The 25,695-nt window shown below is 41.0% G+C and overlaps 3 protein-coding genes and 1 long non-coding RNA gene across 6 annotated transcripts in view; 2 read left to right on the top strand and 2 right to left on the bottom strand.

Moving 5' to 3' along the window:
• LOC148328995 (ATP-dependent translocase ABCB1-like) overlaps nt 1–6,705 on the top strand; it is an 11,846-nt gene extending 5,141 nt beyond the window's left edge. For all 3 annotated transcript variants that reach the window (XM_088307397.1, XM_088307399.1, XM_088307398.1), the window contains 20 exons: nt 59–230; nt 323–436; nt 554–664; nt 757–882; nt 1,018–1,221; nt 1,297–1,467; nt 1,630–1,791; nt 1,879–2,070; nt 2,143–2,289; nt 2,369–2,473; nt 2,755–2,832; nt 2,962–3,045; nt 3,113–3,316; nt 3,399–3,499; nt 3,588–3,728; nt 3,850–4,006; nt 4,107–4,304; nt 4,609–4,815; nt 5,012–5,158; nt 5,247–6,705. In XM_088307397.1, the coding sequence (XP_088163523.1) occupies nt 59–230; nt 323–436; nt 554–664; nt 757–882; nt 1,018–1,221; nt 1,297–1,467; nt 1,630–1,791; nt 1,879–2,070; nt 2,143–2,289; nt 2,369–2,473; nt 2,755–2,832; nt 2,962–3,045; nt 3,113–3,316; nt 3,399–3,499; nt 3,588–3,728; nt 3,850–4,006; nt 4,107–4,304; nt 4,609–4,815; nt 5,012–5,158; nt 5,247–5,453 (3,028 nt within the window). In that variant the 3' untranslated portion in view covers nt 5,454–6,705. The remainder of the gene's footprint in view (nt 1–58; nt 231–322; nt 437–553; nt 665–756; nt 883–1,017; nt 1,222–1,296; nt 1,468–1,629; nt 1,792–1,878; nt 2,071–2,142; nt 2,290–2,368; nt 2,474–2,754; nt 2,833–2,961; nt 3,046–3,112; nt 3,317–3,398; nt 3,500–3,587; nt 3,729–3,849; nt 4,007–4,106; nt 4,305–4,608; nt 4,816–5,011; nt 5,159–5,246) is intronic.
• LOC148328994 (uncharacterized) overlaps nt 1–18,375 on the bottom strand; it is a 27,340-nt gene extending 8,965 nt beyond the window's left edge. The window contains exons 1-10 of the long non-coding RNA XR_015845659.1: nt 17,880–18,375; nt 17,451–17,612; nt 17,113–17,259; nt 11,817–11,858; nt 4,989–5,144; nt 4,495–4,721; nt 4,077–4,240; nt 3,205–3,347; nt 2,955–3,028; nt 137–219 (exon numbers count right to left, since the gene is read on the bottom strand). This is a non-coding gene — a long non-coding RNA (uncharacterized LOC148328994). The remainder of the gene's footprint in view (nt 1–136; nt 220–2,954; nt 3,029–3,204; nt 3,348–4,076; nt 4,241–4,494; nt 4,722–4,988; nt 5,145–11,816; nt 11,859–17,112; nt 17,260–17,450; nt 17,613–17,879) is intronic.
• LOC148328996 (ATP-dependent translocase ABCB1-like) lies at nt 8,545–18,352 on the top strand. Its single transcript, XM_088307403.1, has 27 exons — nt 8,545–8,594; nt 8,663–8,729; nt 8,813–8,975; nt 9,053–9,101; nt 9,803–9,994; nt 10,361–10,532; nt 10,612–10,736; nt 11,723–11,900; nt 12,326–12,439; nt 13,032–13,142; nt 13,233–13,358; nt 13,485–13,688; nt 13,764–13,934; nt 14,113–14,274; nt 14,374–14,544; nt 14,622–14,768; nt 14,854–14,958; nt 15,333–15,410; nt 15,547–15,630; nt 15,706–15,909; nt 15,992–16,092; nt 16,179–16,319; nt 16,873–17,029; nt 17,126–17,323; nt 17,500–17,706; nt 17,903–18,049; nt 18,138–18,352. The coding sequence occupies exons 1-27, from the start codon at nt 8,545–8,547 to the stop codon at nt 18,342–18,344; spliced, it is 3,831 nt and encodes a 1,276-aa protein (XP_088163529.1). The 3' UTR covers nt 18,345–18,352.
• Nucleotides 18,376–18,732: 357 nt separating the features above from the next.
• crot (carnitine O-octanoyltransferase) lies at nt 18,733–25,602 on the bottom strand. Its single transcript, XM_088307404.1, has 17 exons — nt 25,436–25,602; nt 24,673–24,809; nt 24,248–24,372; nt 23,988–24,169; nt 23,777–23,901; nt 23,526–23,634; nt 22,792–22,885; nt 22,252–22,377; nt 22,063–22,164; nt 21,912–21,995; nt 21,703–21,810; nt 20,858–20,988; nt 20,449–20,572; nt 20,300–20,378; nt 20,130–20,223; nt 19,939–20,058; nt 18,733–19,315 (listed from the first exon to the last, which is right to left on the bottom strand). Exons 2-17 carry the CDS (start codon nt 24,785–24,787, stop codon nt 19,195–19,197), a joined length of 1,839 nt encoding a protein of 612 aa, XP_088163530.1. The 5' UTR covers nt 24,788–24,809; nt 25,436–25,602; the 3' UTR covers nt 18,733–19,194.
• Nucleotides 25,603–25,695: the final 93 nt, after the last annotated feature.

Genomic DNA, 25,695 nt, shown 5'->3' on the forward strand with positions numbered 1-25,695 from the left:
TTTATAGTCACTATTTATCTAGTAAAGACAATTCTTTGGTTTATGTATTGTCAAACAGGTATCATAAAAACTTGGAGGAGGCTAAGAACATGGGAATTAAGAAGGCGATAAGTTCAAACACCGCTATGGGTTTCACCTTCATGATGATCTTCCTGTCTTATGCTCTGGCCTTCTGGTATGGGAGTACGCTCGTTCGGAGTAAGGAGTACACTACTGGAACTGTACTCACAGTGAGCAGACATTGAGAGAAATGTGAATTTTATTACAATACAGTAGCCAACATGTATAACTTTATTGCTAACAATAATGTTTTTGCATTAAGGTTTTATTCGCTTTGATTTTTGGTGCAATTGCTTTGGGGCAGACTTCACCAAACATCCAGTCCTTTTCCAGTGCCAGAGGCGCTGCACACCATGTGTACAGCATCATTGACAATGTAAGGAGAATGATATTTTCAACTGTTTGGTGAATGTGCACCATTATCCGCAGAGGAGTTAAGATGTGACCATATTTTAAACCACTGCTGAGCTCAAAAGAGAATGTTCCTCTACAGAAACCGAGTATAGACAGCTACTCACAGAGCGGCTTCAAACCTGACTCGATCAGTGGAAACATAGAGTTCAAGAACATCCACTTTAACTACCCCTCAAGGCCAGACGTTAAAGTAAGCCTCCTCACTGTCACCGTTGAACTTCATCCAACAGATAAACCCAACTACATATTCATACTCATTTGCATAACGGTCATCACTTGCAGGTATTAGACAACATGTCTCTGAGTGTGAAGAGTGGACAGACTCTGGCGTTAGTGGGAAGCAGTGGCTGCGGCAAAAGCACCACCATCCAGCTGTTGCAGAGGTTCTACGATCCTCAGGGGGGATCTGTACGTACACGTTTCTCAAACCTTTCACTCAAAATATTGATTGTCACTTCATTCCAAATCGTCAACACATCCAAGCCTCCTTTTTTCTTTCAGCACAATCGAGAACACTTAATGGACTTGTTTCCCTTTTTGTAGGTATCTATTGATGGTCATGACGTCCGCTCTCTCAATATCCGCTACCTGCGAGAGATGATCGGCGTGGTGAGTCAGGAGCCCGTCCTTTTTGCCACCACCATAGCTGAGAACATCCGATATGGCCGAACTGACGTGACGCAGAACGAGATAGAGCAAGCTGCCAAGGAGGCCAACGCTCACGACTTCATCATGAACCTTCCCGATGTAGGACCGTGTTCATGATTCCACCTTAAAAGCAACTTTTCACAAGACAATTATGAGGTTGTTGTTGTTGAGCAGAAGTTTGAGACGCTGGTTGGGGACCGAGGCACTCAGATGAGTGGAGGACAAAAGCAGAGAATTGCAATTGCTCGAGCGCTAGTACGTAACCCCAAAATCCTTCTGCTGGACGAAGCAACGTCCGCTCTTGATGCCGAGAGTGAGACTGTTGTGCAGGCTGCACTCGACAAGGTATGAAAACAGACCCGCATTCGTTTGGAATGCATATTGGAGAATCATTTGAAATCGGGGGAAACTGTGGCGGTAGTTTGTACCGGCAGGATCTTTTCTGTGATTATTATTAAGTTCTTTGCCCTCTTGATATTTTTATCGATAGTTTCATCATTTGTGCAGGTCAGACTGGGTCGTACCACCTTAATTGTGGCCCATCGCCTCTCGACTATCAGAAACGCTGATATCATCGCCGGCTTCCAAAATGGAGAGGTTGTAGAGTTGGGTACTCATAACCAATTGATGGAAAAACAGGGCGTGTATCATACCCTTGTCACCACGCAGGTAACGCTGGCGTAAAAACGACTTTGACACAACATTTGGGGGGGAAATTCATCTACTCTTTGGTGTGTTCTCATCTCCATCTTGTAGACCTTTCAGAAAGCCAAAGTTGATGAGCAGTGGAATAGTGAGCAGAATGAAAAGAGCCCAAAAACCAAAATACTTGATGATGACTCGTCCATGAAAAGGAGGAAGTCTACAAAAGTTTTTTCCTCTGCTGGTTTAGAGGGAATGAAAGAGGAGAAAGAAGCATTGATGGATGCCAAAAACAAGACAGAAGAGGTGAGATTGCTTCTCATGAACGTGGGCAAGGAAACAAGGCATGATTCAGCATTTGTCTCCTCCTTTCGAAAGGATGAAAGTGTCCCCCCCGTGTCGTTACTCCAAATTCTTCGTTTCAACCTTCATGAGTGGCCTTACATTTTGATGGGGATCATCTTTGCTGCCATCAACGGATTATTACATCCTCTGTTCGCGGTCATCCTCTCAAGGTTCATTGCTGTAAGTCACAATTTGAGATCACACGTTTTCCTGGAAACAAAATTCCGACTAAGCTCTTCTTTCTCTTTCCAACTTCCAGGTGATGGCGGAGGCCGATCAAGAGGCGATCCGAAAAAAAACGGAATTCCTTTGCCTCATGTTTGCAACTATTGGAATTGTAATTTTTTTCACCATGTTTCTCCAGGTATGTATACCCGCATTCACAAATGCTGCATACACGTTAATTAGTTCCAGCCAGCTGTCATGGCTACTATTTCACCTGCGGGGAATAAAACGGTGTTGTCGCATTGAATCATTTCATTGAATCAAGTTTAAGTACAGACGTAGATTATCGGCACTGATATCGATACTATTGATATTGGAGCATCCCGAGTTGACGAAAGAATTGCTGTGACAATGCGTGGAGGGGGGAAGGCGTCGTCGCTAATTATGTCCAACTGTGCTTTTATGTCTCACTTTTTACAGGGTTACTGTTTTGGAAAATCTGGAGAGATACTCACGTTGAAACTGAGACTTGCAGCTTTTAAGGCTTTGATGAGGCAGGTAAGTTTAAAAAAAAAAAAAAAATTACCGCTTGCAGTTCACTGAAGGCTGCATTTTTCTGTCAGGACAATATTTGTTCATTTGAAAAGGAATGAGCTTGGTTTAATGGGAGAAGGAATTACCTTGTAGGAGATCGGCTGGTTTGACGACCACAAAAACAGTGTTGGAACGCTCACGACAAGGCTGGCCTCAGATGCTGCTCAAGTACAAGGGGTAAGGCATTTTCAGTCTTGTGCCATCATACACACACACACACTCAAAACGTTTCACCCCTGACCAGGTTACAGGACTACGCCTGGCAACACTGGTGCAGAATATTGCCAACTTGGGCACTGGCGTGATTCTTGCCTTTGTGTATGGCTGGGAGCTCACCCTGCTCGTGCTGGTCTTGGTGCCCATCTTGGCAGTAGCTGGAACTGTGGAGATGGAGTTGCTCGCCGGGCAAGCTGCCAAGGATAAGAAGGAGTTGGAGAAGGCTGGCCAGGTGGGAATTTGTCTTCCTGATCGTCACTGTCCTAAAGTACAAGATTGTGGTATACAACGTCATGTTTTTTTTTTTTCATCAGATTGTTACAGAAGCCATTGAAAATATTCGTACAGTTGCATCGCTGACCAGGGAACCCGAGTTTGAGTCTTTGTTTGACAATAACCTCCAAGTTCCATACAAGTGAGGACCTCCATCACATGCCCATAAATGCTTGAAAACGTTCTCAATGTGCGTTTTCCATTTTTGATGGTTTCATGTGTCTCCGTAGCAACGCCCAGAAAAAGGCCCACGTGCAGGGTTTTGCCTTCTCTTTCTCCCAAGCCATGATCTACTTTACTTATGCTTTATGTTTCTGGTTTGGAGCTTGGCTTGTTCAGCAAGGACGAATGGATGTTGAGGGAGTATTTCTGTGAGTAACCAAGATTGCACGCGGCATTCATGAAGTTCGATAAATAACCTCCACGATTTTACATGATCATTACTTATTCTTTGACAAGTCACTCATGTGTGAATTCATATTCTTTTGTCAGAGTGATTATGGCAATTCTGTATGGTTCCATGGCTGTTGGAGAAGCAAATTCCTTCACTCCAAACTATGCAAACGCCAAAACGTCAGCTGGTCACATCATGATGCTCCTGAACAGACAGCCCGCTATTGATAATCTCTCAAATGAGGGACCGTCTTTGGTAAGCAGCAAGAAAACGCCAAACAGTGCACTCCAGAGCAGTTTACGATCTTACAGTTTTGATGACGTACCTGTCTCTGTTTCCTCCCTTAAAACTCCAGGACCAATTTGACGGCAATGTGCGCTTTGAGGATGTTCGGTTTAACTACCCCTCACGGCCCGATGTACCCGTCCTTCGAGGGCTGAATCTGAAAGTCAGCAAGGGAGAGACGCTGGCCCTGGTGGGAAGCAGCGGCTGTGGAAAAAGCACCACCATTCAGCTTCTGGAGAGGTTCTACGACGCCACGGAAGGGAACGTGGTGAGAAAACGATTGCACTTTTTGTTTGTAAGCCAATTTGTCAGGACAGATTTGATGTCGAAACGCACAGATGGATTTGATAAATCTGTCTATCTATTTCTTCTCTAAAATGTTATTGAGTCTTGGTCCAAATTATTTAGATTTCATTTATTGTTGTTTTTTTTTTTTATCTTGGGCCTTGTGACCTTACCTAATACGTAATCCAAACAACTTTCCTTGATTTTGGTCATCTCAAATCTTCAACTTTTCTTCACATCTGACTTCAAGTGATGATATGCCTAATATTCTGTTGTTTGTCTCCCAGATGTTTGATTCGAAGAGCGTGAAGGAGCTCAACATCCACTGGCTGAGGTCTCAGATTGGCATTGTGTCCCAGGAGCCTGTGCTGTTTGACTGCAGCTTGGCTGAAAACATCGCCTATGGAGACAACAGTCGAACAGTTACTCCGGAGGAGATTAAGGCGGCTGCAGAGAAAGCCAACATTCACAGCTTCATAGAACAATTGCCAAAGGTAATTGTATTTTTCTTAGGAAGAATAATCATTTTGATGAAAACTCACACATCTATGATCTGCCTTCAGTTACAAAACTATACAAAACGTATCAATTTCGTTACCAGTGCTCAGTCACCGAAAATAGCCTAGAAAAAAATATTTTTGCGATGTGTAATGTTCCATGCGCTTACTTTGATTTTGTTTACTCGAGCAGAAGTATGACACTCAAGCAGGCGATAAAGGGACCCAGCTGTCAGGTGGTCAGAAACAACGAATAGCCATAGCCCGAGCCATCCTCCGTAACCCCAAACTGTTGCTTCTGGATGAGGCCACATCTGCACTTGACACTGAGAATGAGAAGGTGAGGTTTTTTTTCTTCTCATCTTTGCATTTGACTACCTGATGTTAGCCATATTGACTTCTGTCCTCCCAATTTGTGCTTGATCCAGGTGGTGCAAGAGGCGTTGGACAAAGCGAGTCAGGGCAGGACGTGCATCGTTGTAGCTCACCGTCTGTCCACCATCCAAACTGCAGACCGCATCGCCGTCTTTCAGGGCGGTGTGGTGGTTGAACAAGGGACACATCAGCAGTTGCTTGCCAAAAAGGGAGTCTACCACATGCTGGTCACGACGCAGTTGGGTCATGATCGTGAATGAGTACACTGAGTTGTTTATTTTTCAGTGGTTATTTTTATTGGTCTCAAGTTTCAAGTAGTGGCTGTTTGTTTGAATGTGTGTGACTGTGTGCAGGATGGCACACAAAGGTGCCAGTAGAAAAAAAATAATTTCAGTGTTTCCCATCTATTATCACACCATGGCATGTATTTTACATGAGACAAATTTCACGGAATAATCCTCAACAGAAATATAAATATGTTATCTCAGTTTCCACACAAACTTTCTCATGCACTGTGAAATTTGGGACAGTGTTGTTTTTGACAGCTTTTCTGCAGTGTTAATTTTAGTCCTTTGAATGACAATTATTCGTTTTAATTCGATTTGACTCATTTCTATAAGAGTTTTAGTTTAGTTTTGATAAAATCGCAAAAAGCTTTTAATCTAGTTTTAGTTTAATAAAAAACAGTATTAGTCTTTTTACAAATGCACAGCATCATTTGTTTCAAGTTAAACACAAATTTACAACACATACATACAGAAGTTCACATGAATCAGGTGTGTTGCAGGAGGGAAACATCCAAAGCATGCAGGGTAGAGGCCCTCGAGGACCAAAGTTTGACAACTATGGTATGTATTGAATAACCGTTAGATTATTTGCAGTATATGGATTAGTACTTCTAATTCTTCCAAGTGAAATGATTTAATTTCCTTACACACACCTGATTATGCCTCACTGCTCCTCTGGTCGTAATTCACTGATCTAGAGTATAGTGACACATGCTCCATATCAAATGTTTTCTCAGGTACAAAGTATTTTGTATGGAATTGAGTCAGGGAGAGAGATTCCAATAGGCGGGGAAATGAGTCCAGATCATTGAAATATTAACAAACTCCAAAAATAGTTATTATAACAGCCATAACTGAAATCTGATGAATTTTGACTGATTTTCTGACAGACTGAAGCAAGCGGAGTCTTTTCAGTGGATTTGAGGCGATTGGTGCATGTCAAGTTCCAGTTAATAGTTGTGTAACCCAACCTGCCAACCAAAGATGGTAAACAATTCTGAGCAGAATTACTTTAAAATACGGCTTTTCTGTAATCAAATATTTATTATCCTTGAAAGTCCTGACATCTCTGGTCAGACCAGCCACACTGTTGCCAACAGATCCTACCTCACATTGCTCCCTTGTAACTCATCAGGTATATTAGTGTGTAGCGCATGATACATTAAATGATGGTACAAATATGAATAAAAATGAATGCAGAAATGTATTTCACTACGTGAATGGATTTGTCGAACCAAATGTCATTTTTATTTGTATTATTTAGATGAGTTGTACAGTTGTGCTTGCTTCCATTTTTGAGCAATTTGTAAAGGACTTTGGAACTAGAATTGCTCGCCTGAGACCCAACTGAGGCACTGTACCGTCCTGAAGCTCAGCTCACCATCAGTGCATTCTGACATCTCTCTTTTTGTGCTTGCATGTGTTTGGCAGCAGAGTTTACAGTAAATACGATTTTCCCCTTGCAGGATTATATGAAGTATATAATCAAATTAAAATTGCATCCACACGTCCAAGCACATTTTTGCACACGTGGACACAAATCAACTAGATTGGTTGGACTTTCTAATACGCTCCTGACTTGTTTCAATGGATGATCGAAATGAAAAACAGGACATTCAGGAATACGTGCAGTGCTTGGGGCGCAGTAAGCCAACCAAGCCCTGCTATCACATCATTATAGATGTTGACTACTGACTTAGTACTTTTTTTTTTATCTTATTAGAGATTTTATGTGTAAAAAAAAAAAATAATAATTTGCTGATATTTTAACAATAGTTTCTCATATGGCGCAGGTAGCGTGAACTGTAAAGACAGAATAGAGTCAGTACATTGTAGAACCAAAATGACTTCATTAGGATTGGGTTGAATATTCCTCCGCAATGTTTGTTCACAATTGTGTCCCAAGTCTTGGGGAATAGAGAACTGCATGCGAGGCTTTTTTTCAAATTTTTTTTTTTAATTCTTTTACTGTTTATTTTAAATACTGTGGAATTCTTACCGGACCATCTATTACCTGATGAATAAAAAGTAAAATTGTGAAAAGTCAACCGTGTATTTTAATTTCATTCATATTATTACAAACACAATGAAGAATATGAATCAGTTTTCATATTGATTGTAACTGCTTCCATGGTTTCCATCCTGTCAAAGCATGTGTTTTCTTTTCATTCCTACTGATGAACAGTTTGTCCCACTTTAATTATGTCGTAAAGAGAGGTGACGGTACTTTTCAAATTTTAATGGGAAGAAAAAAGAAATGATAATGTTTGGTCCCGGTGGCTCTTGTTGACTTGGGCCCCTTAAAGCAGCATAAGTTGGGTTTTCACTTTATTTTGGAGTCAACCAGTCTTCCCTTAATCATCTCGAGATGGCTCTAAAACAGGGGTGGGCAGACTTTTTGATTGGCGGGCCTCAATGGGTTCTAGAATTTGACAGAGGAGCCGGACCAGGAGCAGATGGATGGAGTGTTTTGGTAAACCTCATCTCATCTGAGAAAAAAAAAAAATACATTTAATTTTAAATGAAAGTGAACAAAAGCATTACAACGAGATATATGTCTTTGACACACCACAGTATTTAGGAAATAAAACATTAACAAGGTTTATTCATTTAATTATTATCAGGTTCGGCGAGCTGGATTAAAACATTTAACGGGCCGCATGTGTAGTTTGCTCACGCCTGCTCTAAAAAAAATTTTTTTTTTAATTCTCTTCTACTAGAAGAAATAAGTCGCAGTACATTTAGTTAACCTGTGCAAATGCTTTGGGGGATTTTTTTTGTTTTTTGGGATGAAATGGCTCAATATACTGTAGGTTTGGAAAACTGCTTGAGGGCATTTGATCATGTTGGTTTGCGTGCGTGAGCTCACTCAATTCAAACTTGGAGAGCTGTCAAACATTTGAACACTGAAGGGTGTGTGGAACGCCAACAGCGGAGAAGAACTCAGGTATAATTCTGTTTTATCTCTACTGACTGACATGGCTGGAATTTTCAGATGACCTACAGGAATTCCTCGTGAAACAAAATGTTTTTCACCTTTGTCTTACTCTGACAAAACCTACAAATGGATGAAACGGACACGTTGCAAAAGAACACATTGGATATTCATTTAAGGTAATATTCTGTAAGTCCTCACTCAAACTTTGTCAAAATGAATCAACAAGTTTTTGATTATGACCCAGTGATCTCAAAGATGAAAAGAATAAAGTCAAAAGGACAAAGACACCCAAGGTTGGCCCGATTGGACTGGTAAGTTTTCTGTCTATCAATCTGCTAACCCAACCACATTTTTTAAAATTATTTTCTTTCTTCTCTTTTTGACATGAGCACAGTTCAGGTTTGCAGATGGCTTCGACGTCATTCTGATCGTCTCTGGGATCGTGATGTCGGTGGTCCATGGGCTTTTGTTCCCGCTTTTGTGTGTTGTGTTTGGGAATGTGGCGGACACGTTTATACTGTACTCAAAAGTATCTCAAATGAACAGCAGCCACCTCAGTGAGTTTGTTGACCGTAAAAAAAATTGCTATCCGACTTGACAAATGTGTATTACATTTTATCCTTTCAATTTTTAGACTCCTCCTCCGTAATTCTGAACAGCACCTTGCAGGAGGCTGTCAACAGGTAAGGCAGAGTTCCTGAACGAGCGACATGCATACGATATTCAAGCTGTGAGCAAGATTTGAATGTATCTTCACTTCACCCATGAATAATATTCGACTGTCAAACAAGACAGTTTTAACAGCGGTGAGAAAGTGTTCCATTTCTTTTTCTTCTGCATTTTTGACACACTTAAATGTTTTTCTAACGTTACACAAATGCGTTTGGAGATCTTTTGGCCAACTTAATTTTGTCAGACAGGTTCTATTTAGGGCAGGCGTGGGCAAACTAAGGTCCGGGGGCCACATGTGGCCCGTGAAACGTTTTAATCCGGCCCGCCGTACTTGAAAAAAAATTAAATGAATAAACCTTGTTAATGTTTTATTTTCTAAATACTGTTCACTTTCATTTAAAATTAAATGATTTTTTTTTTTCTCCGATGAGGTGAGGTTACCAAAACACTCCATCCATCTGCTCCTGGTCCGGCCCCTCTGTCAAATTTTAGATCAAAAAGTTTGCCCGGGTGCGCCTTATCGACCGGAAACTATGGTATATAAATGAAGATGAGCTGATCTTAAATGCATGCTATGCAAAAAAAAAACAATTCAAAAGGGAAATTATTCATTAATGGCACTGTATATGACAAATAGTGTTGTTGTCTTTTAATACCCCCTTTAATTCCACCCGAATGAGACATTTGATGAATTGTGTTCCTTCCATACCAGTTTGGCCATCTACTATGCCATCGTGGGGACAATCGTTATCGTGGCGAGCTACATGCAGACTGCTTTCTTGGCACTGGCTGCTGCACGACAAGTCAAACGCATTCGCAAGCAATTTTTCCACAGTATCATGCGACAGGACATCAGCTGGTTTGACGTCAACGAGACAGCAACACTCAACACTTGTCTCGTGGAGTGAGTAACATGTAAATTGCACCCTCCGTTTCGAAATAAAATACCTCCACAACGCTCACATTCAAATGACATATTGAGGAGGAAGCTTCTTTTGAGGAGCGAAGATGGATCTTCAGTGAACAACTAGGTCACTAGAACTTCCTCTCCAATTTATTGTCAGCTTTGAGGGGCAGTTATATCAAGTGCATAGACTGAAAGTGAACAAAATGTTAGAAATATGTGTGTTTACCTCATATGAGCTGTGTTTCACTCCTGTCCTCCATGGAACAGAAGTCACATATTGTACGACTAGAATTTTATTTTATTTACAAAATCAGCATGTCAGACACAAAGATAATTGATGGCCATGTTCATTTGCATGGCCAGCGGTGTCTATAAGATCCAAGAGGGGATTGGAGACAAGCTGGGAATGCTGATCCAGTCCGTTTCCACTTTCATCTTATCCTTCATCATTGCTTTAAGCAAAGGATGGAAATTTGCTTTGGTAATCTTGGCCACCTGCCCCTTGGTGGGTTTATCCGCTGCACTTTTTACTCAGGTAAAGTTTACCCATCCTGCCCCATCTTTTATGTTAAGGAAAAATGCTTCAAATTGCAAAGTTTCCATTTTTTCTTTAGGTGCTGTCGTCATTCACGTCTAAAGAACAGGTTGCTTACGCCAAAGCGGGTGCAGTGGCAGAGGAGGTGCTTTCTGCCATCAGGACTGTGTTTGCCTTCAGTGGTCAACAGAGAGAGATCGAGAGGTTTGTGCAGGATTTTATATGCCAGTAACTTGTATTTTTTTAGCTATCTGCTCTTCCAGTAAAACATAAAATAAATACAATTAGCTTACTCATCTTCAGAGAAATGAACCCAAAGGAGGATTTGACACACCTAGATTCAAACATTATTTACCTAGATAAATACACTACTCCTCAACTGGTTCCACTCAAATGTTTCGCAACAAAGTTGATAAGAATTAGAACAGATAACGAAAGCAAACATTTGTTTCAAGAAATCAATTAGCGCATTCATTTTATGCACTTGATGAAAAAATCTGGAAAAGGCCACAAAATCTGAGTTGGCACCTAAATCTGGCACCATAGCATGGTAACTCAATGTGAAAATCACAAATTGAATTCATTACGATCCCATCATGGCCAACTCGGAGATACTTGTCACAATTGTTGTTCAAGACTCCCTCAATCGGATTTATATTTTGGAAATTGCCTATGGCAAACTCCCAATGCTTCAACAGCATCCATCTGAACCCAATCAAAGCCACAAGGGTTAGTGACGGGTAAATGAAGCTTCAAATCTGCTTTATGAACCAGTTGTAGTATTTCTGGACTCCACTAGACGGCGCTCTCTGTTCAACATTGGGCTGACTTGACATTTTTTAAACCCTTTATTTAAACCAACAGTGCCATCTAGAGGACTGCAAAATACAACAACTGGTTCATGAAGCAAATTTGAAGCTTCATTTTCCCATCACTAACAAGGGGACCACAAGTCTCTGGCCCATTTGTACACACGAGACCCCGCAAATTACCCTCCTCCAAGAAAAAAGCAAACTGGGACACGCATGGTAAAGTCTCCGATATGCTCTGCAACCGTGCAAGCAACAGAATGAAACAAAGTCCGCACATATGACTGCCGTAGGTCAGATGAAGGCATCAGACGTGCGGATTTTCACATTCGTTTTCCTTCAACCAATGCAATATTTTTTGGTCCACACGCCACTTTACAGATATCACAAGAGATTGGAGGATGTGAAGAAAATGGCGATGAAAAAGTTGATCAGTTCAAACTTGATCATGGGCTTTACCGTCATGGTGATCTACCTGTCTTATGCTCTGGCCTTCTGGTATGGGAGTAAACTCGTTCTGAGGAAAGATAAAGAATACACTGTTGGAACTATACTCACAGTGAGTTGAGACATTGTCTTTTTTTTAAACAGATGAATTTCCATTGAGATTAAGAGCTTGAACTAAATATGATGTGCTGGGGCCAAAAAGTTATTTGATAATGAGCACATGTTCAGAATACATATCATGACTAGAAATGAAAAAAGACACACAAAGAGTGTGGCAAGTTTTCAAGTACAATTGTTGAGATCAGTGATGTAATAAAGGTAAAATGAAAAGCGCACTTCTGATCATTCCGGTTTGGATTGCAACGTATTGCAAGTGGAGGGTTGTCGAAACGTATTGCTTGTTTCTCCATTTTATATCACAACAATTTATCAAAAGTGCATTAGGGTCAGCCGTTTTTCAAAAGTCAAATATAAATGTAATTTTCCCTATACAACATATTCCTGTTACAAGTTTGAATCCAATGTTTTGGTCTCCAGGTTTTATTCACTTTGCTCATCGGAGCATTTGCCTTGGGGGAGACCTCACCGAACATTCAGTTCTTTGTCGTTGCCCAAGGAGCTGCACACCAAGTTTACAGCATCATTGACAATGTAAGGAGAGCTTCATTTTCTTTTTTATCTGCTAAAAGCAGTGTGAAAAGGGTTTGCAGGCAATGGTGGTCCTCAATATGCGGCCCACGGCCCGGCCAAAGTAGCGTTGAAGAGAAATGTTTGGGCTAAGTTAAGGTGGATCTCAAAGATTTTTTTTTTTTAAACAACAAAATATGTCAGGAGTGAACATAGAAAGCATGTAGTGGTGTGTGGGTGTGGTGGTGATCGTAGGTTGCTTTAAATGGATGACATCATTTTGGAGTAGTAGGTGGTTCTGGTTTAGTCCTGATGAAGAGCCACGTTGACGTATATTCCTGATTAGAAACTTAAAAAAAAAGCAGCCTGGTACCTTCTTTTTTGATGTTTGGTCATAAAAATATAGAAATGTCATGTACAGGGAATATAATTACATATATTTAAGACCCAGGAACAAGTCTTATTTTGTTCTGTCCTGCATTATTATTTTTAGGGGTGTATGTTTAGGTGGTTTAAGACGGTGGTCCCCAACTACCAGTCCGTGGTTTGGGCCATTTTGGATTAAAACATTTTTTTTTTTAAATATAAGTTTTAAAAAACAACATTTTTTCTACAGAAACCAACCATCGACAGCTATTCGGAAAGCGGATTCAAGCCTGACTCAGTCGTTGGTAACATAGAGTTTAAGAACATTCACTTCAACTACCCCTCAAGGCCAGAAATCAAAGTAAGCCTCCTCATTGACTGTTTAATCTCACGGAAGAGATAAACCCAACTACATATTCATACTCATTTGCATAACGGTCATCACTTGCAGGTATTAAACGACATGTCTCTGAGTGTGAAGAGTGGACAGACTCTGGCATTAGTGGGAAGCAGTGGCTGCGGGAAAAGCACCACCATTCAGCTGTTGCAGAGGTTCTACGATCCTCAAGAGGGATCTGTGTGTACACTTTCCTCAAACCTCGCACACAAAATATAAGCTTTAGATAGATATACTAAATCAAATCAACTGCACTGCAGCAATCAAGAATGATTGAAAAGAACCCATTCCTCTCCTTAATCTTAGATAACTATTGACGAGCACGACATCCGCTCTCTCAATATCCGCTACCTGCGAGAGATGATCGGCGTGGTGAGTCAGGAGCCCGTCCTTTTTGCCACCACCATAGCTGAGAACATCCGATATGGCCGAACTGACGTGACGCAGAACGAGATAGAGCAAGCTGCCAAGGAGGCCAACGCTTACGACTTCATCATGAACCTTCCCGATGTAGGACCGTGTTCATGATTCCACCTTAAAAGCAACTTTTCACAAGACAATTATGAGGTTGTTGTTGTTGAGCAGAAGTTTGAGACGCTGGTTGGGGACCGAGGCACTCAGATGAGTGGAGGACAAAAGCAGAGAATTGCAATTGCTCGAGCGCTAGTACGCAACCCCAAAATCCTTCTGCTGGACGAAGCAACGTCCGCTCTTGATGCCGAGAGTGAGACTGTTGTGCAGGCTGCACTCGACAAGGTATGAACACCCAACCTGTATGTTCATCGCTTTTATCTAAAAAAAATAAATAAATAAATTGAAAAAAAAAAAAATCGAAAAACTTACATCCCTATTTTATAAAGCGCTCAATGTTTGAGCAACTGTTATCACACAAGCTCAAAAAAAAATCTCACACTCTTTTCTGTCACTTGTGCAGGTCAGACTGGGTCGAACCACCATAATTGTGGCCCATCGTCTCTCAACTATCAGAAACGCTGACGTGATTGCTGGCTTTCAAAATGGAGCGGTTGTCGAGCTCGGCACTCATGACCAACTGATGGGAAAAAATGGCGTCTACCATGCTCTCATTAGTATGCAGGTGATATTGAAATAAAAAAAAAATAAAAAAAGACTCAATATTTGTGGGGGACACACCAACGATCAGAATGCTCAACCTTGTTATTTCTCCACCCTTCAGACATTTCAGAAAGACAAGGATAAAGATCAAGTCGATTGTATGCAGAATAAAAAAAGCTCCTCTGGATCTTCCACATGTAGAAGAAAGTCGATAAAAAGTTCTTCTTATATTGTTTTAGAACAAAGCAAAGAGATTGAAAAGTTGGTGGATGACAAAGGCAAGAATGAGCAGGTGATTTTGGTGCTTTACATAATGAGCAAAAAAAAAAAAAAAACACTGATTCAGCGCTTTCTCCTTGTTTTCGGCAGAATGAAAATGGTCCGTCTTTGTCCTTACTTAAAGTGATGCGTTTAAATCTTCCTGAGTGGCCTTACATTTTGTTGGGGATCATCTCTGCTGCGATCCTGGGATTAATCCAGCCTATGTATGCGCTCATCCTGTCAAACTTCATCAGCGTACGTTACAAATACTTGATTTTTGGAAGCGAAAAAACAGGAAGGACAACTCAGAATGAACAAACCTTCTCTTCTACACTTTCAGGTGTTTTCTGAGCTTGATCAAGAGACGATGAAAAAGAATGCAGAACACCTTTGCCTTATGTGTGCTGTTCTTGGATTCGTATCATTTTTCGCCAAGTTTCTACAGGTAGCCATGATGACGTTGACACCCATGATTTGCGTAACATTAGGATAATCCAGAATAAGATACTTGAAATAAAATAAATGTCCGGAAGTCGACAAGGAATGATAAAATTATCATGAAAATAATAAAAACAAAGGAATGATAGATTTGGTAAAGCAAGATAATATCATCTTTAATGGATTTGATCCAACAATGGAGCCTGTCCCGGATGACGAAGGTTGACCTTGGACTGATCAACAGTCATGTGACAGGATTGATCACGATTTAGCGAACCGAACATAGACGTTTTGGGGGCGTGAAAATCAAGCTGGTGCCGGTGGATAACCGACATAAGCACGGGGAGAACAGAGTCACATGCACTGTATTTGTGTTGACAGGGTTTCTGTTTTGAGAAATCTGGCGAGATCCTGACAATGAAACTGAGACTTGCAGCTTTCAAGGCCATGATGAGGCAGGTAAGTGGAACGATGATTTGGAAGGAGACACTTCCAAGTGACCAAGCATCACGCAGAGCATCTCTCCTATATCGCCAAGCTCCTCCCCCCAATCTCATTAAATGTCTGTGAATTATTTATTATTTTCATCACTAAGGACCTCAGCTGGTTTGATGACCCCCAAAACAGTGTCGGTGCGCTCATAACAAGGCTGGCCTCAGATGCTGCTCAAGTGCAAGGGGTAATAATGCCCTCCTCTCTGTCTCATATTTTCACCGCATAACTTTTTAAGTCATCATCTTTCATCTGTGCTCAGGTTACAGGACAACATTTGGCTACGATGGTCCAGATTATGACCAACATGGGCAGCAATTTATTGATGTCATTTCTGCATGGCTGGGAGCTGACCCTGCTCATACTGGTGCTCGTGCCAATCTTGATTGCGGCCGGAGCTTTAAAGATGCAAATGATAACTGGACAAGCAGCGAAGGACAAGAAGGAGCTGGAGAAGGCCGGGAAGGTTTGCCATCAGATAAATGAGTGGTCCTTCTGCCAAATGTGGTATACTGTACAAACGCGATGTTTTCATGCCGTCTCGTCAGACTGTTACAGAAGCAATCGGGAATATTCGCACAGTTGCATCGCTGACCAGAGAACCCACGTTTGAATCTTTGTATGATGATAACCTCCAAGTTCTATACAGGTATACGAGATCCTCCGCCGGTCTTTAATATTCAACGCAACAATTTATTCTTAAGTGTTCTTTTCAATAGTTCCCTCTCTCTACAGAAATTCAGAGAAAAAGGCTCATGTCCAAGGTTTAGTCATCTGCGTCTCCAGAGCCATGCTTTGCTTTGGTTATGCAGCATGTTTCTCATTTGGAGCTTGGCTCGTTGTGCACGGTCGGATGGACTTTCAGGCGGTATTTCTGTAAGCAACATCTCAAAATCTGTGTGTGTGTGTTGTAATTATACAGTAACAATTAACTCTGCAGAATTTAAGCATTTGCTATTGCCGAAGACAGCTAGGATAAGCTCCAGCAGGCCCGCAACCCTCGTGAGGTTAAGCGGTTCCGATTTTGGATAGATGGATGCTTTTAATCGTTTTGCACGATATAAAAGTGCTGGCATGCCCAAAACTTTCAATGTCGGAAGGAGCGCCACCCTTTAAAAATACGGAGCGTGATTCTGAGCTAATAGTCAAAGAAAACTACGTAAGACACATCACAATATATCTACCTGAAAAAGATAATAATTTTGTCACGCAACTGAATTAAAAATGCAATAGAGCGTGTTTGGTTTTCACTGGAAAGTGACAATTTCCATATTTAAATGCTGATTCATTCAATTCACTTAGTCTTGTGTACTTAAGATATTTTTTTTTTTTTGCACAATTAAACGTGCAATAAAATGACAATTTATATGTATGCAGAATCCATATGGGATCATCTCTGATTAATCATATCACTCACATCCTCTTTCAGAGTGATACTGTCAATTATATATGGTTCAATAGCTGTGGGAGAGGCCCATTCATTTTCTCCAAACTATGCAAATGCCAAAATATCAGCTGCTCACATCATGACGCTTCTGAACACACAGCCTGCTATTGATAATCTCTCACATGAGGGACAGTCATTGGTAAGCAGCAAAAAGTTGGCAAACAGTGCCCTGCAACACACGTTACAAATTTACAGCATGAATAAAATAGGTCTGTCTCTTACCTTGAAACTCCAGGACCAATTTGACGGCAATGTGCGCTTTGAGGATGTTCGGTTTAACTACCCCTCACGGCCCGATGTACCCGTCCTCCGAGGGCTGAATCTGAAAGTCAGCAAGGGAGAGACCCTGGCCCTGGTGGGAAGCAGCGGCTGTGGAAAAAGCACCACCATTCAGCTTCTGGAGAGGTTCTACGACACCACGGACGGGAACGTGGTGAGAAGAAAATGATGCTGCACTGATGACACAGATCAAGATGCTTGATTTTATCTTGATTCAAATAACGTTTGTCTAGTTAGGACTTTGGAACTAACTTGAGTTGATTTGGGTTATTTTGGCCTACCTTGTGACTTATTGGACTTCATTCAAACCTATGTGATTTTGTCTCCCAGATGTTTGATTCGAAGAGCGTGAAGGAGCTCAACATCCACTGGCTGAGGTCTCAGATTGGCATTGTGTCCCAGGAGCCTGTGCTGTTTGACTGCAGCTTGGCTGAAAACATCGCCTATGGAGACAACAGTCGAACAGTTACCCTGGAGGAGATCAAGGCGGCTGCGGAGAAAGCCAACATTCACAGCTTCATAGAAAAATTGCCAAAGGTAATTGTATTTTTCTTAGGAAGAATAATCATTTTGATGAAAACTCACACATCTATGATCTGCCTTCAGTTACAAAACTATACGAAACTTATCAATTTCGTTACCAGTGCTCAGTCACCGAAAATAGCCTAGAAAAAAATATTTTTGCGATGTGTAATGTTCCATGCGCTTACTTTGATTTTGTTTACTCGAGCAGAAGTATGACACTCAAGCAGGCGATAAAGGGACCCAGCTGTCAGGTGGTCAGAAACAACGAATAGCCATAGCCCGAGCCATCCTCCGTAACCCCAAACTGTTGCTTCTGGATGAGGCCACATCTGCACTTGACACTGAGAGTGAGAAGGTGAGGTTTTTTTCCTCTCATCTTTGCATTTCACTACCTGATGTTAGCCATATTGGACTTCTGTCCTCCCAATTTGTGCTTGATCCAGGTGGTGCAAGAGGCGTTGGACAAAGCGAGACAGGGCAGGACGTGCATCGTTGTAGCTCACCGTCTGTCCACCATCCAAACCGCAGACCGCATCGCCGTCTTTCAGGGCGGTGTGGTGGTTGAACAAGGGACACATCAGCAGTTGCTTGCCAAAAAGGGAGTCTACCACATGCTGGTCACGACGCAGTTGGGCTATGGTAGGGAGTGAGGAGACTCAACTGTAATTCACTGAATGAAAAGAAAACAAAAAAACTGTTAATATTTTGCTGAGAGGTGAAGTACTGGATGGATTATTCACAGTCACAGAACTGCCAAACAATGATTTCATGTTTTTGAACTGTGGAAAGAGGTCAAGGTATTCAGACACTTCAAGGTTTGATTAGTGCACAGGTTACTTTCTTTTGTCATTAACAAATCATCGGTTAAATCTGTTAAACTCTCCTGTTTCAACATAAAACAAAAAAATGAATAAAAAATAATAATTTAAATATAAATCAAAACATAATTAACAGCACCAGCTGGAAGTGTGACATATACTGTACGTAATACCACCAAGTGTTGCTGTCGATGTTCTTACCACAATAACAACACTCACATTGTTTTTAATCTTCATTTATTCATTCAGTCAGAACAATTTGCATAAATACATTTGTACAGCGCTAAGTTATAAGAATGTACTAGTAAAATAATGCTTTACGAATTGAAAAAAAAAAACATTGGTACATAGAAAGACCTATTAATAAACACTTTACCTCTGATAAATGCCCGTTTACTCTGTGCAAGTGAGTAATTGAGATGCTGGCCACTACTTGAGGAAATTAATTTCTATCAAATTAGCTTTCTTGGGATGTCAGCGGAATTCTTCTTAATCATCTTGGCTAATGGTTGAAAGAAAACCTTCATAGCTCAGAATTACCACTTAAAAATTAAAACATGTACCTATCAGTATATACATTTAACAACAACTTTAAAAATCACAGTCGTTCAGTTGCATTGGATGGCGCGTAGAGCAAAAACCTCACGGGTAGCTCCTCTGTCTCTTGGAAGCGAGCAAATACTTAAAGCTGGGACGTGGTCGCCAGGTGGAACATGTCATGCATGGCGTTAGAGAAGTTGTTGAATAACGTTGCCGCGTCTGTCTGACGACAAGATTTCCAGGCCGAGACGGAGATCACAATCCTGCGAAGGCGGGAGGGGAAAAAAGAATGAAGGACAATCTTGACTTTCATACAAATGTAAAAAGAAGCTAAGTGCATAATAATTTTCAATGTGATGACAAGTGACAGACATGCAGAAGAAAAGCAACGAGGATCCGTTAATGCGCAAAAAGAAGTTAAACGCTGTGAACAGTGAAACATAAAAACAACTAATTGTCTACTCACCCTTGACTTTTATGGACGGCGCAGTGGCAAATTTGTCGAGGGAGTTTATTGCTTGTACTTGGGAGGAGATTCTCAAGAAGACGCTTACCTTCATTTATTTTGATCAATTTAACCATTTTGTACTGAGCAGCCACAATTGGAGAAGTGTTAATCACTTTGCAAAAAGTTATATTTCCTGTTTCTCTGGTAGCATCAAAACGCACAAAAAAATCTTAGCACAGCCGTGGAGCAATTTATAACTCATTGAGCTGAAGTCTCGCGTTCCGTCATTAGGGGTGAAAATAAATTGTGGATGTTGGTTCTCAAAAAATAAATAACATTTTTTTATTCCCATTCCTAGTTGTCATGCATGACAACAGGTTGGCCATATTCCCTTTGTCTCAAAAAGTTTAATTTCCTCTTCAACGGTCATCCTTCTACCTGTCATTGTTGATACGATAGAAGAAGCCATAGCCATGATGAACCATAGGCGCGACAACCCCCAGAACTGTAGTGTAGCCCACCAGACTAGATGACAGCACGAAGTTCCCGCCACCTCCACTGCAAATACAAACAACAAATTGTTTATTCACTTAATAAAAGCTAGTAGCGGCATCATATTTAACATTAACCTCTTTGCGTAGAGGGGATCTGTGTAGAGCGCAGGAGTAGGATATCCTGCCTCCTTGGCGATGAGATAAAGTCCAAGAAGATGTCTGTCAAAACCTGGTGACAACATGACAGTTGCGCTTGATCATAAAGAGAAGACTTTAAAGTTGATGCCGATGAGTTCCGCACCAACCGTTGCCCTCTTGGCCTTCTGCCATCAGCTTATTGTGTTTGTTGAAGGCTTGCAGCATGGCTTTTCTCTTGTCATGAATCTGATGAGACAATATTGATTGAACACGTCACGTGAACCAGTCGCAATGCTTCTGCAGGAAAACGCGTCACCTCGCATGTGGGGTCCATCATGGCTTTACACCAACTGAGCGCCTCGCTGGTGCAAGGCCGCATCGTCTCTGTCCTGCCGTGGTAGAACTTGCGGGTCATTGCCGTTTCATAGCAACTCCCTGCTCTGAGGGGCAAGAGCAGATATTTAGGGGGGGGAGTATTGATATAGTTACGCCAAGGGCGGGTAAAGTTTTGTGCTTTAGGGCTGTATTTGATTTGTAAAACTACAGTTGCGCTGTAAAAAAGGATTATTTGGTTTTTGGTTCATAAAAACTCCAAATCTTTTCTCAAATGTTATTTTAAAATCGAATTACAACGAATCAACCAATTCTTTAGTCTGTTTGTGTTTTAAAAATCTTACTTTGCCCACCCTTGATAAAGGTGTATTTTTTTTATAGCTAATAAGTACATTTTGTGCAAGCGGTAGTAGCTCAGTTGCATGGCTAGCTGAACAAAAGTATCCGGGTGTAGGTTCTTCTTCTTGATTGCCATTTTTCCAAAAGCCATGAAGGCGTGACACACAATCTGGAGGTCCTGTGCCTGGAAAGCGAGAGACAAAAGAGTCACACAGGTACAAATCCAAACATGAGAGGTGGGCCAAAATGTCCACAATGAAATCACAGTACAATACGATAGACAAAACACAACATCCGACTTGACTTTTAAGTTTTACATAATGATTTTTTTTTTCATTTTCGACTTAATGTGACGCTTCGATTCTCTGACTTGCGAACAGTGTCTGCATTTCTCGTGTTGCTGACCATCACGATGAAATGATTTTAGATGATTTTGTGATCATCAAAAAGGCACTCAAATTGTCAGTAATTCACATACAAAACGAGTCTTCCGCTAAATGGTTCTCAACAATTTTACTACTCTCAAAATTCCCACCTATAAAAACCATCTAAACCAGGTGTGGGCCAACTGTGGCCCAGGGGCCACATGCGGCCCATGAAACGTTTTAATCCGGCCCGCCGAACTTGGAAAAAAATAAATGAATAAACCTTGTTTATGTTTTATTTTCTAAATACTGTGGTATTTCAAAGGCATATATATTGTTGTAATGGTTTTGTTCACTTTCATTTAAAATTAAATGTATTTATTTTCTCCGATGAGGTGAGGTTACCAAAACACTCCATCCATCTGCTCCTGGTCCGACCCCTCTGTCAAATTTTAGAACCCATTGTGGCCCGCCAATCAAAAAGTTTGCCCACCCCTGTTCTAAGCATTAACTATAGTGCAATACTGACTCACCATCTGTAGATATTGCTGCTTGGCATGGCTAATATCATTCAGAATTCTTTGATCCACGGTAAAAACGAGCTCCTCGGGTAAAGGCATGAGCCGCACTCTGTCTGAGCCCTGAAGGAGGTCAGATGTTTAAAAAGAAGAGAGAAACTGTAATCTTGAGAAATAAAAACTATTTTGGTATATTGGCGTTCCAAGAAAAAATCCAAGTCTACCTTCCACTTGCCCTCTGTAGCTTTAAGTTGCTGGTCAACATACCAACACATGGACACCATGACCATTGCATCATAGGGTGCATGCTGCAAAAGAACATCAACTGTTAACATTGTTTTCTTTATCTGCTCATATGGCTTCTTAAATACTCACATCACAATTGGATCCAAAAGTGCCGTCTGCGAACGCGAGAGAATTGTAGGATTTGTCTCCCCAGCGAATGGTGGGGTCTCCTGTGAGCGCTTCCAGTGCAATCTGCATTCAAAATTACTTTTATTTTATTCTTTTGGAACAAGCATTTTTTCAACACAAGAGAAATGTTTGGAAAGAAGATTTATGTACATTCGTGTAGTTCTCGGCAGAGGAGTATGGCTTGACATCATCGAGGGATATTAAGAAGAGGCTGCTCTGGATGGTCTCGAGGATGCTTTCATTGCGAGGATCGATGCAAATAAGATGTTCCCTGGCCTGCACAAACAATTGGAAACATTACACTTTGATAACATTTTCAATTCCCACTTATTGATGAAAAATGCACCGGACACTTCATTAGGTACACCTAAACATCCAATGGAGCGGTGACTAAAATGACTCGAAATTTCAAACAAGTCTGTATAAACTGTTTAAACACTGTTAAAGAGGGATTAATAAAAAAAATATATATATTATTGTGGGTCTCGGTTTTCAGTTCCTAAAATTTGGCCCTATCAAGTAGATTAATGCCGTCTGAATAATATTGGAACATCTCTAAAATCTCTTGACAGTGTTAATCAAAGCTGAGCATTATCTTTCAAAAAGGAAGGTTCTTTGATAAAAGTCTGGATCCCCGTATATCACGAGAATGTACCTAATGTTGTGACCCGCGCGTTTGAGTCTCCAAACCTTTGCCCATCGAGTCCTTTCATCTGTGGTAAGAGCAGCAACACCGTCGCCATCTGGCCGTCCCTCACAGCACTCTTTCACGTAGCTCAGCTGCCTGTCCAAGTGAATCCAAACAAGCAACAAAAATGTTGACATTTGCTAATGGCTGTCTGCTCTCAGCTTTAATTATATTCCACTACTTCTTTATATCACATATAATAACAGAGTACATTTCAACACATTTGTCGATATACCAATCACAAGATATTGGTCTTTGTATGCAAGAAGCTCACAAGACAAGACCAACAAGGACAGAGAAGTGATGAGGTCATGCCATCATGTGCATACATTGTTTGCCCTTTCTTGTAACTTTTATTTGTGGCGCAAAGAGATAAGAATGAATGAGACAAGACGTTTGCGAGGGAGAGGAATACAGTGGAAGTTACATGATGTAAGCATGCTTGAGTCAGCGAAGGTCGGGTTAAGTATCTGTTTTTATCTTTTACAATGGTTGACTTCTTTTAATACATGTGTGAGGAACATCTCTAATAATCATGTAACTTTGTCATTTGAGTGTTTTGTGAGTCTTAATATTGGAAGTGGTTAGGGATTTGATAGAATGGATTATCTTCATGTGATTTAGTTTGCATAAGAAAATATCACAAGTAGTCCAGTACAAGAGGCTAGCTTGACCTTAGCGATTGCACAGCATTATCATAAACTAAGTGTCAACTCTTACTGTGAGTAGGTATTACCTGAGGAGTTCTGGTGGAGTGAGGATTTCGCCGTCACAAAGTGCATCAAACGTGAATATCCGTCCACGACACATCACAACCAGGTGGGACGGGCAGCGGCCCTCTCGCTCTGTAGCAACGAGCAACAACAGAACAAACCTGAACATTTCCATCATTTCATTTCCAGTGACTCGCCTCAAGCCTGGTCGATCCAGTTAGAACATTAGAACTGAGCTATCTTTCCTTAACAAAAGATGCATTTTGAGACATACCTGTTTTAAAATAGCTGTGGATGGTGTCCTTCTTAACTCCAGGTACTTTGCAGGTACAGAAGAGCATTCTGAACTGGTCCATATCCAACACCATCTTACCAGCTTTCTGAGGGGCCATCTTCTCTCTAAAAAATACAAATGACATAAACTGTTAACATTTAGACTAATAATGTTGGAAACTAATCACTGTTGTGAACTGCTTGTATCCTACTTGTAAATTAGATTCCAGTACTGTAGTGTGTGCCAGACATTAACACTGGCCCTCTCCAGTTGAGTTCCTTCTGCAGGGGGCCAACAGTGCTCCAAATAGGGTGCTGGGCCGCCAAAGTTCACATTAAGCTGAGATGGGATGCGCACCTCCAGGTATGCAGCATCCAACCACCACTCTTCCAACTAACGGAATTCAAATCATTCACCATTATCCTGCGAGTTCCGTAACATGATTACATCATCTTTGCAACAGCAGCATACCCAGTTCCTCCTGGTCTTGGCTCTCTGGAGTAGTTTGTGGTGCAACTCTTTGCCAATTCCCTCTTGAAATGTCCGCACAATATCCAGTGTAGCTTTAAATTCCTGCTCGGATGCAAATGGACGCACTGATGGGAAACAACGGCAAATTCAGAGTGAGTTGTTAAAAAAAAATAAATAAATAAAATGACGTATTATTACGCCATTAAGCGAACAGGTTCATTTTCGCGTTACAAACAGGAAATAAAATGTAATAATCAGAATTGTATTCTTTTGGTACTACATGAGAAAGCCAAAATATTAACTTATCCTTGTAAATGTAGTTTCTTGGAAAACGGAGGAGAAGAAGAAAAAGAAGGATAGCAATGTAAATAGTGTAATTTCTCCATCCTTGATAAAAAAAAAAAAAAAAAAAAGCAGAGCATCACCTGCATCCAAGTACTTGGAAAGGCTGCCCTCTAGTGTGGGGACAGGCAGAGCAGGTAGGCTGTTTTGGTACTGGAAGGTCCTCTCATGCTGTGGCTCCGGAAACTGGTTTGCCATCTTTTTATTATTATTATTATGGCTGCAAAACATCCACATGCACACAAATGCGCAGGTACACTTTGGGTCAGTGAGAAAAATTATGGGTAGAAAGGGATGGATTAACAAACAGAAAGGCGGATAGACAGATGACTAATAAATGATGGAGGGATGGGGAATACAGGGATGGATGGATGGATGGATGGATGGATGGATGGATGGATAGATAGATAGATGCAGGGATGGGGGTAGACGGGCAGACCGACAGACAGGTGGATTAATTCAAACATGTACAGACCAGTCCAAATTGAGTCAATTATCCGCCATTTAAATGTTTATATCAACAAAAACAGCGAGACTTCCTTTTTTTTCCCAGGCGAGGCAATTAGATACATTCCTATGGACGATATGAAATATAATTTGTAAATATTCATACACTTGAATGTGAACTCCAAGCTTTTATGTTTTATCATATTGTATTATCGCTCACCAATTAAAAAAATAAACAAGACATATTGACGTTAAACGTGTATTTGCATTATATACACGAAGTGCAGTAGTTGAAGTCTAACTAGTCCAGCTAGCTGACTGTTTGACTTAATTTGTTTACGTGGTTTGCATATGTATCTCCCACGGTGCTTCGTATGTAAAATGTAAAGGTGAACTCACCTCCAGGATATATATCGACGACAAGCTCCCCGTGAAACTAAACTAATACTTCTGGCGTGCGTTTGTATTTGGATTAGTAGTGTTCACAGTTTCGTATTCCCGCTGTTCACCTTTAACCGAGTGCCTCGTTCAGCAGCCCGGAAGAGGCCACCGCGCATGCGCAGCTCAGAGGCACTTGCCCTACATTTCACAAAGAGTGGAGTTGAGTAAAGTGAGTGCAACTAGGTGACATGAGGGCAATGCTGTGAATTCCACAATCA

This window comes from Idiotropiscis lumnitzeri, chromosome 10 (assembly GCF_059441095.1).
Source record: "Idiotropiscis lumnitzeri isolate Australia: NSW breed Sydney's pygmy pipehorse chromosome 10, RoL_Ilum_1.0, whole genome shotgun sequence".
Taxonomy (NCBI): domain Eukaryota; kingdom Metazoa; phylum Chordata; class Actinopteri; order Syngnathiformes; family Syngnathidae; genus Idiotropiscis; species Idiotropiscis lumnitzeri.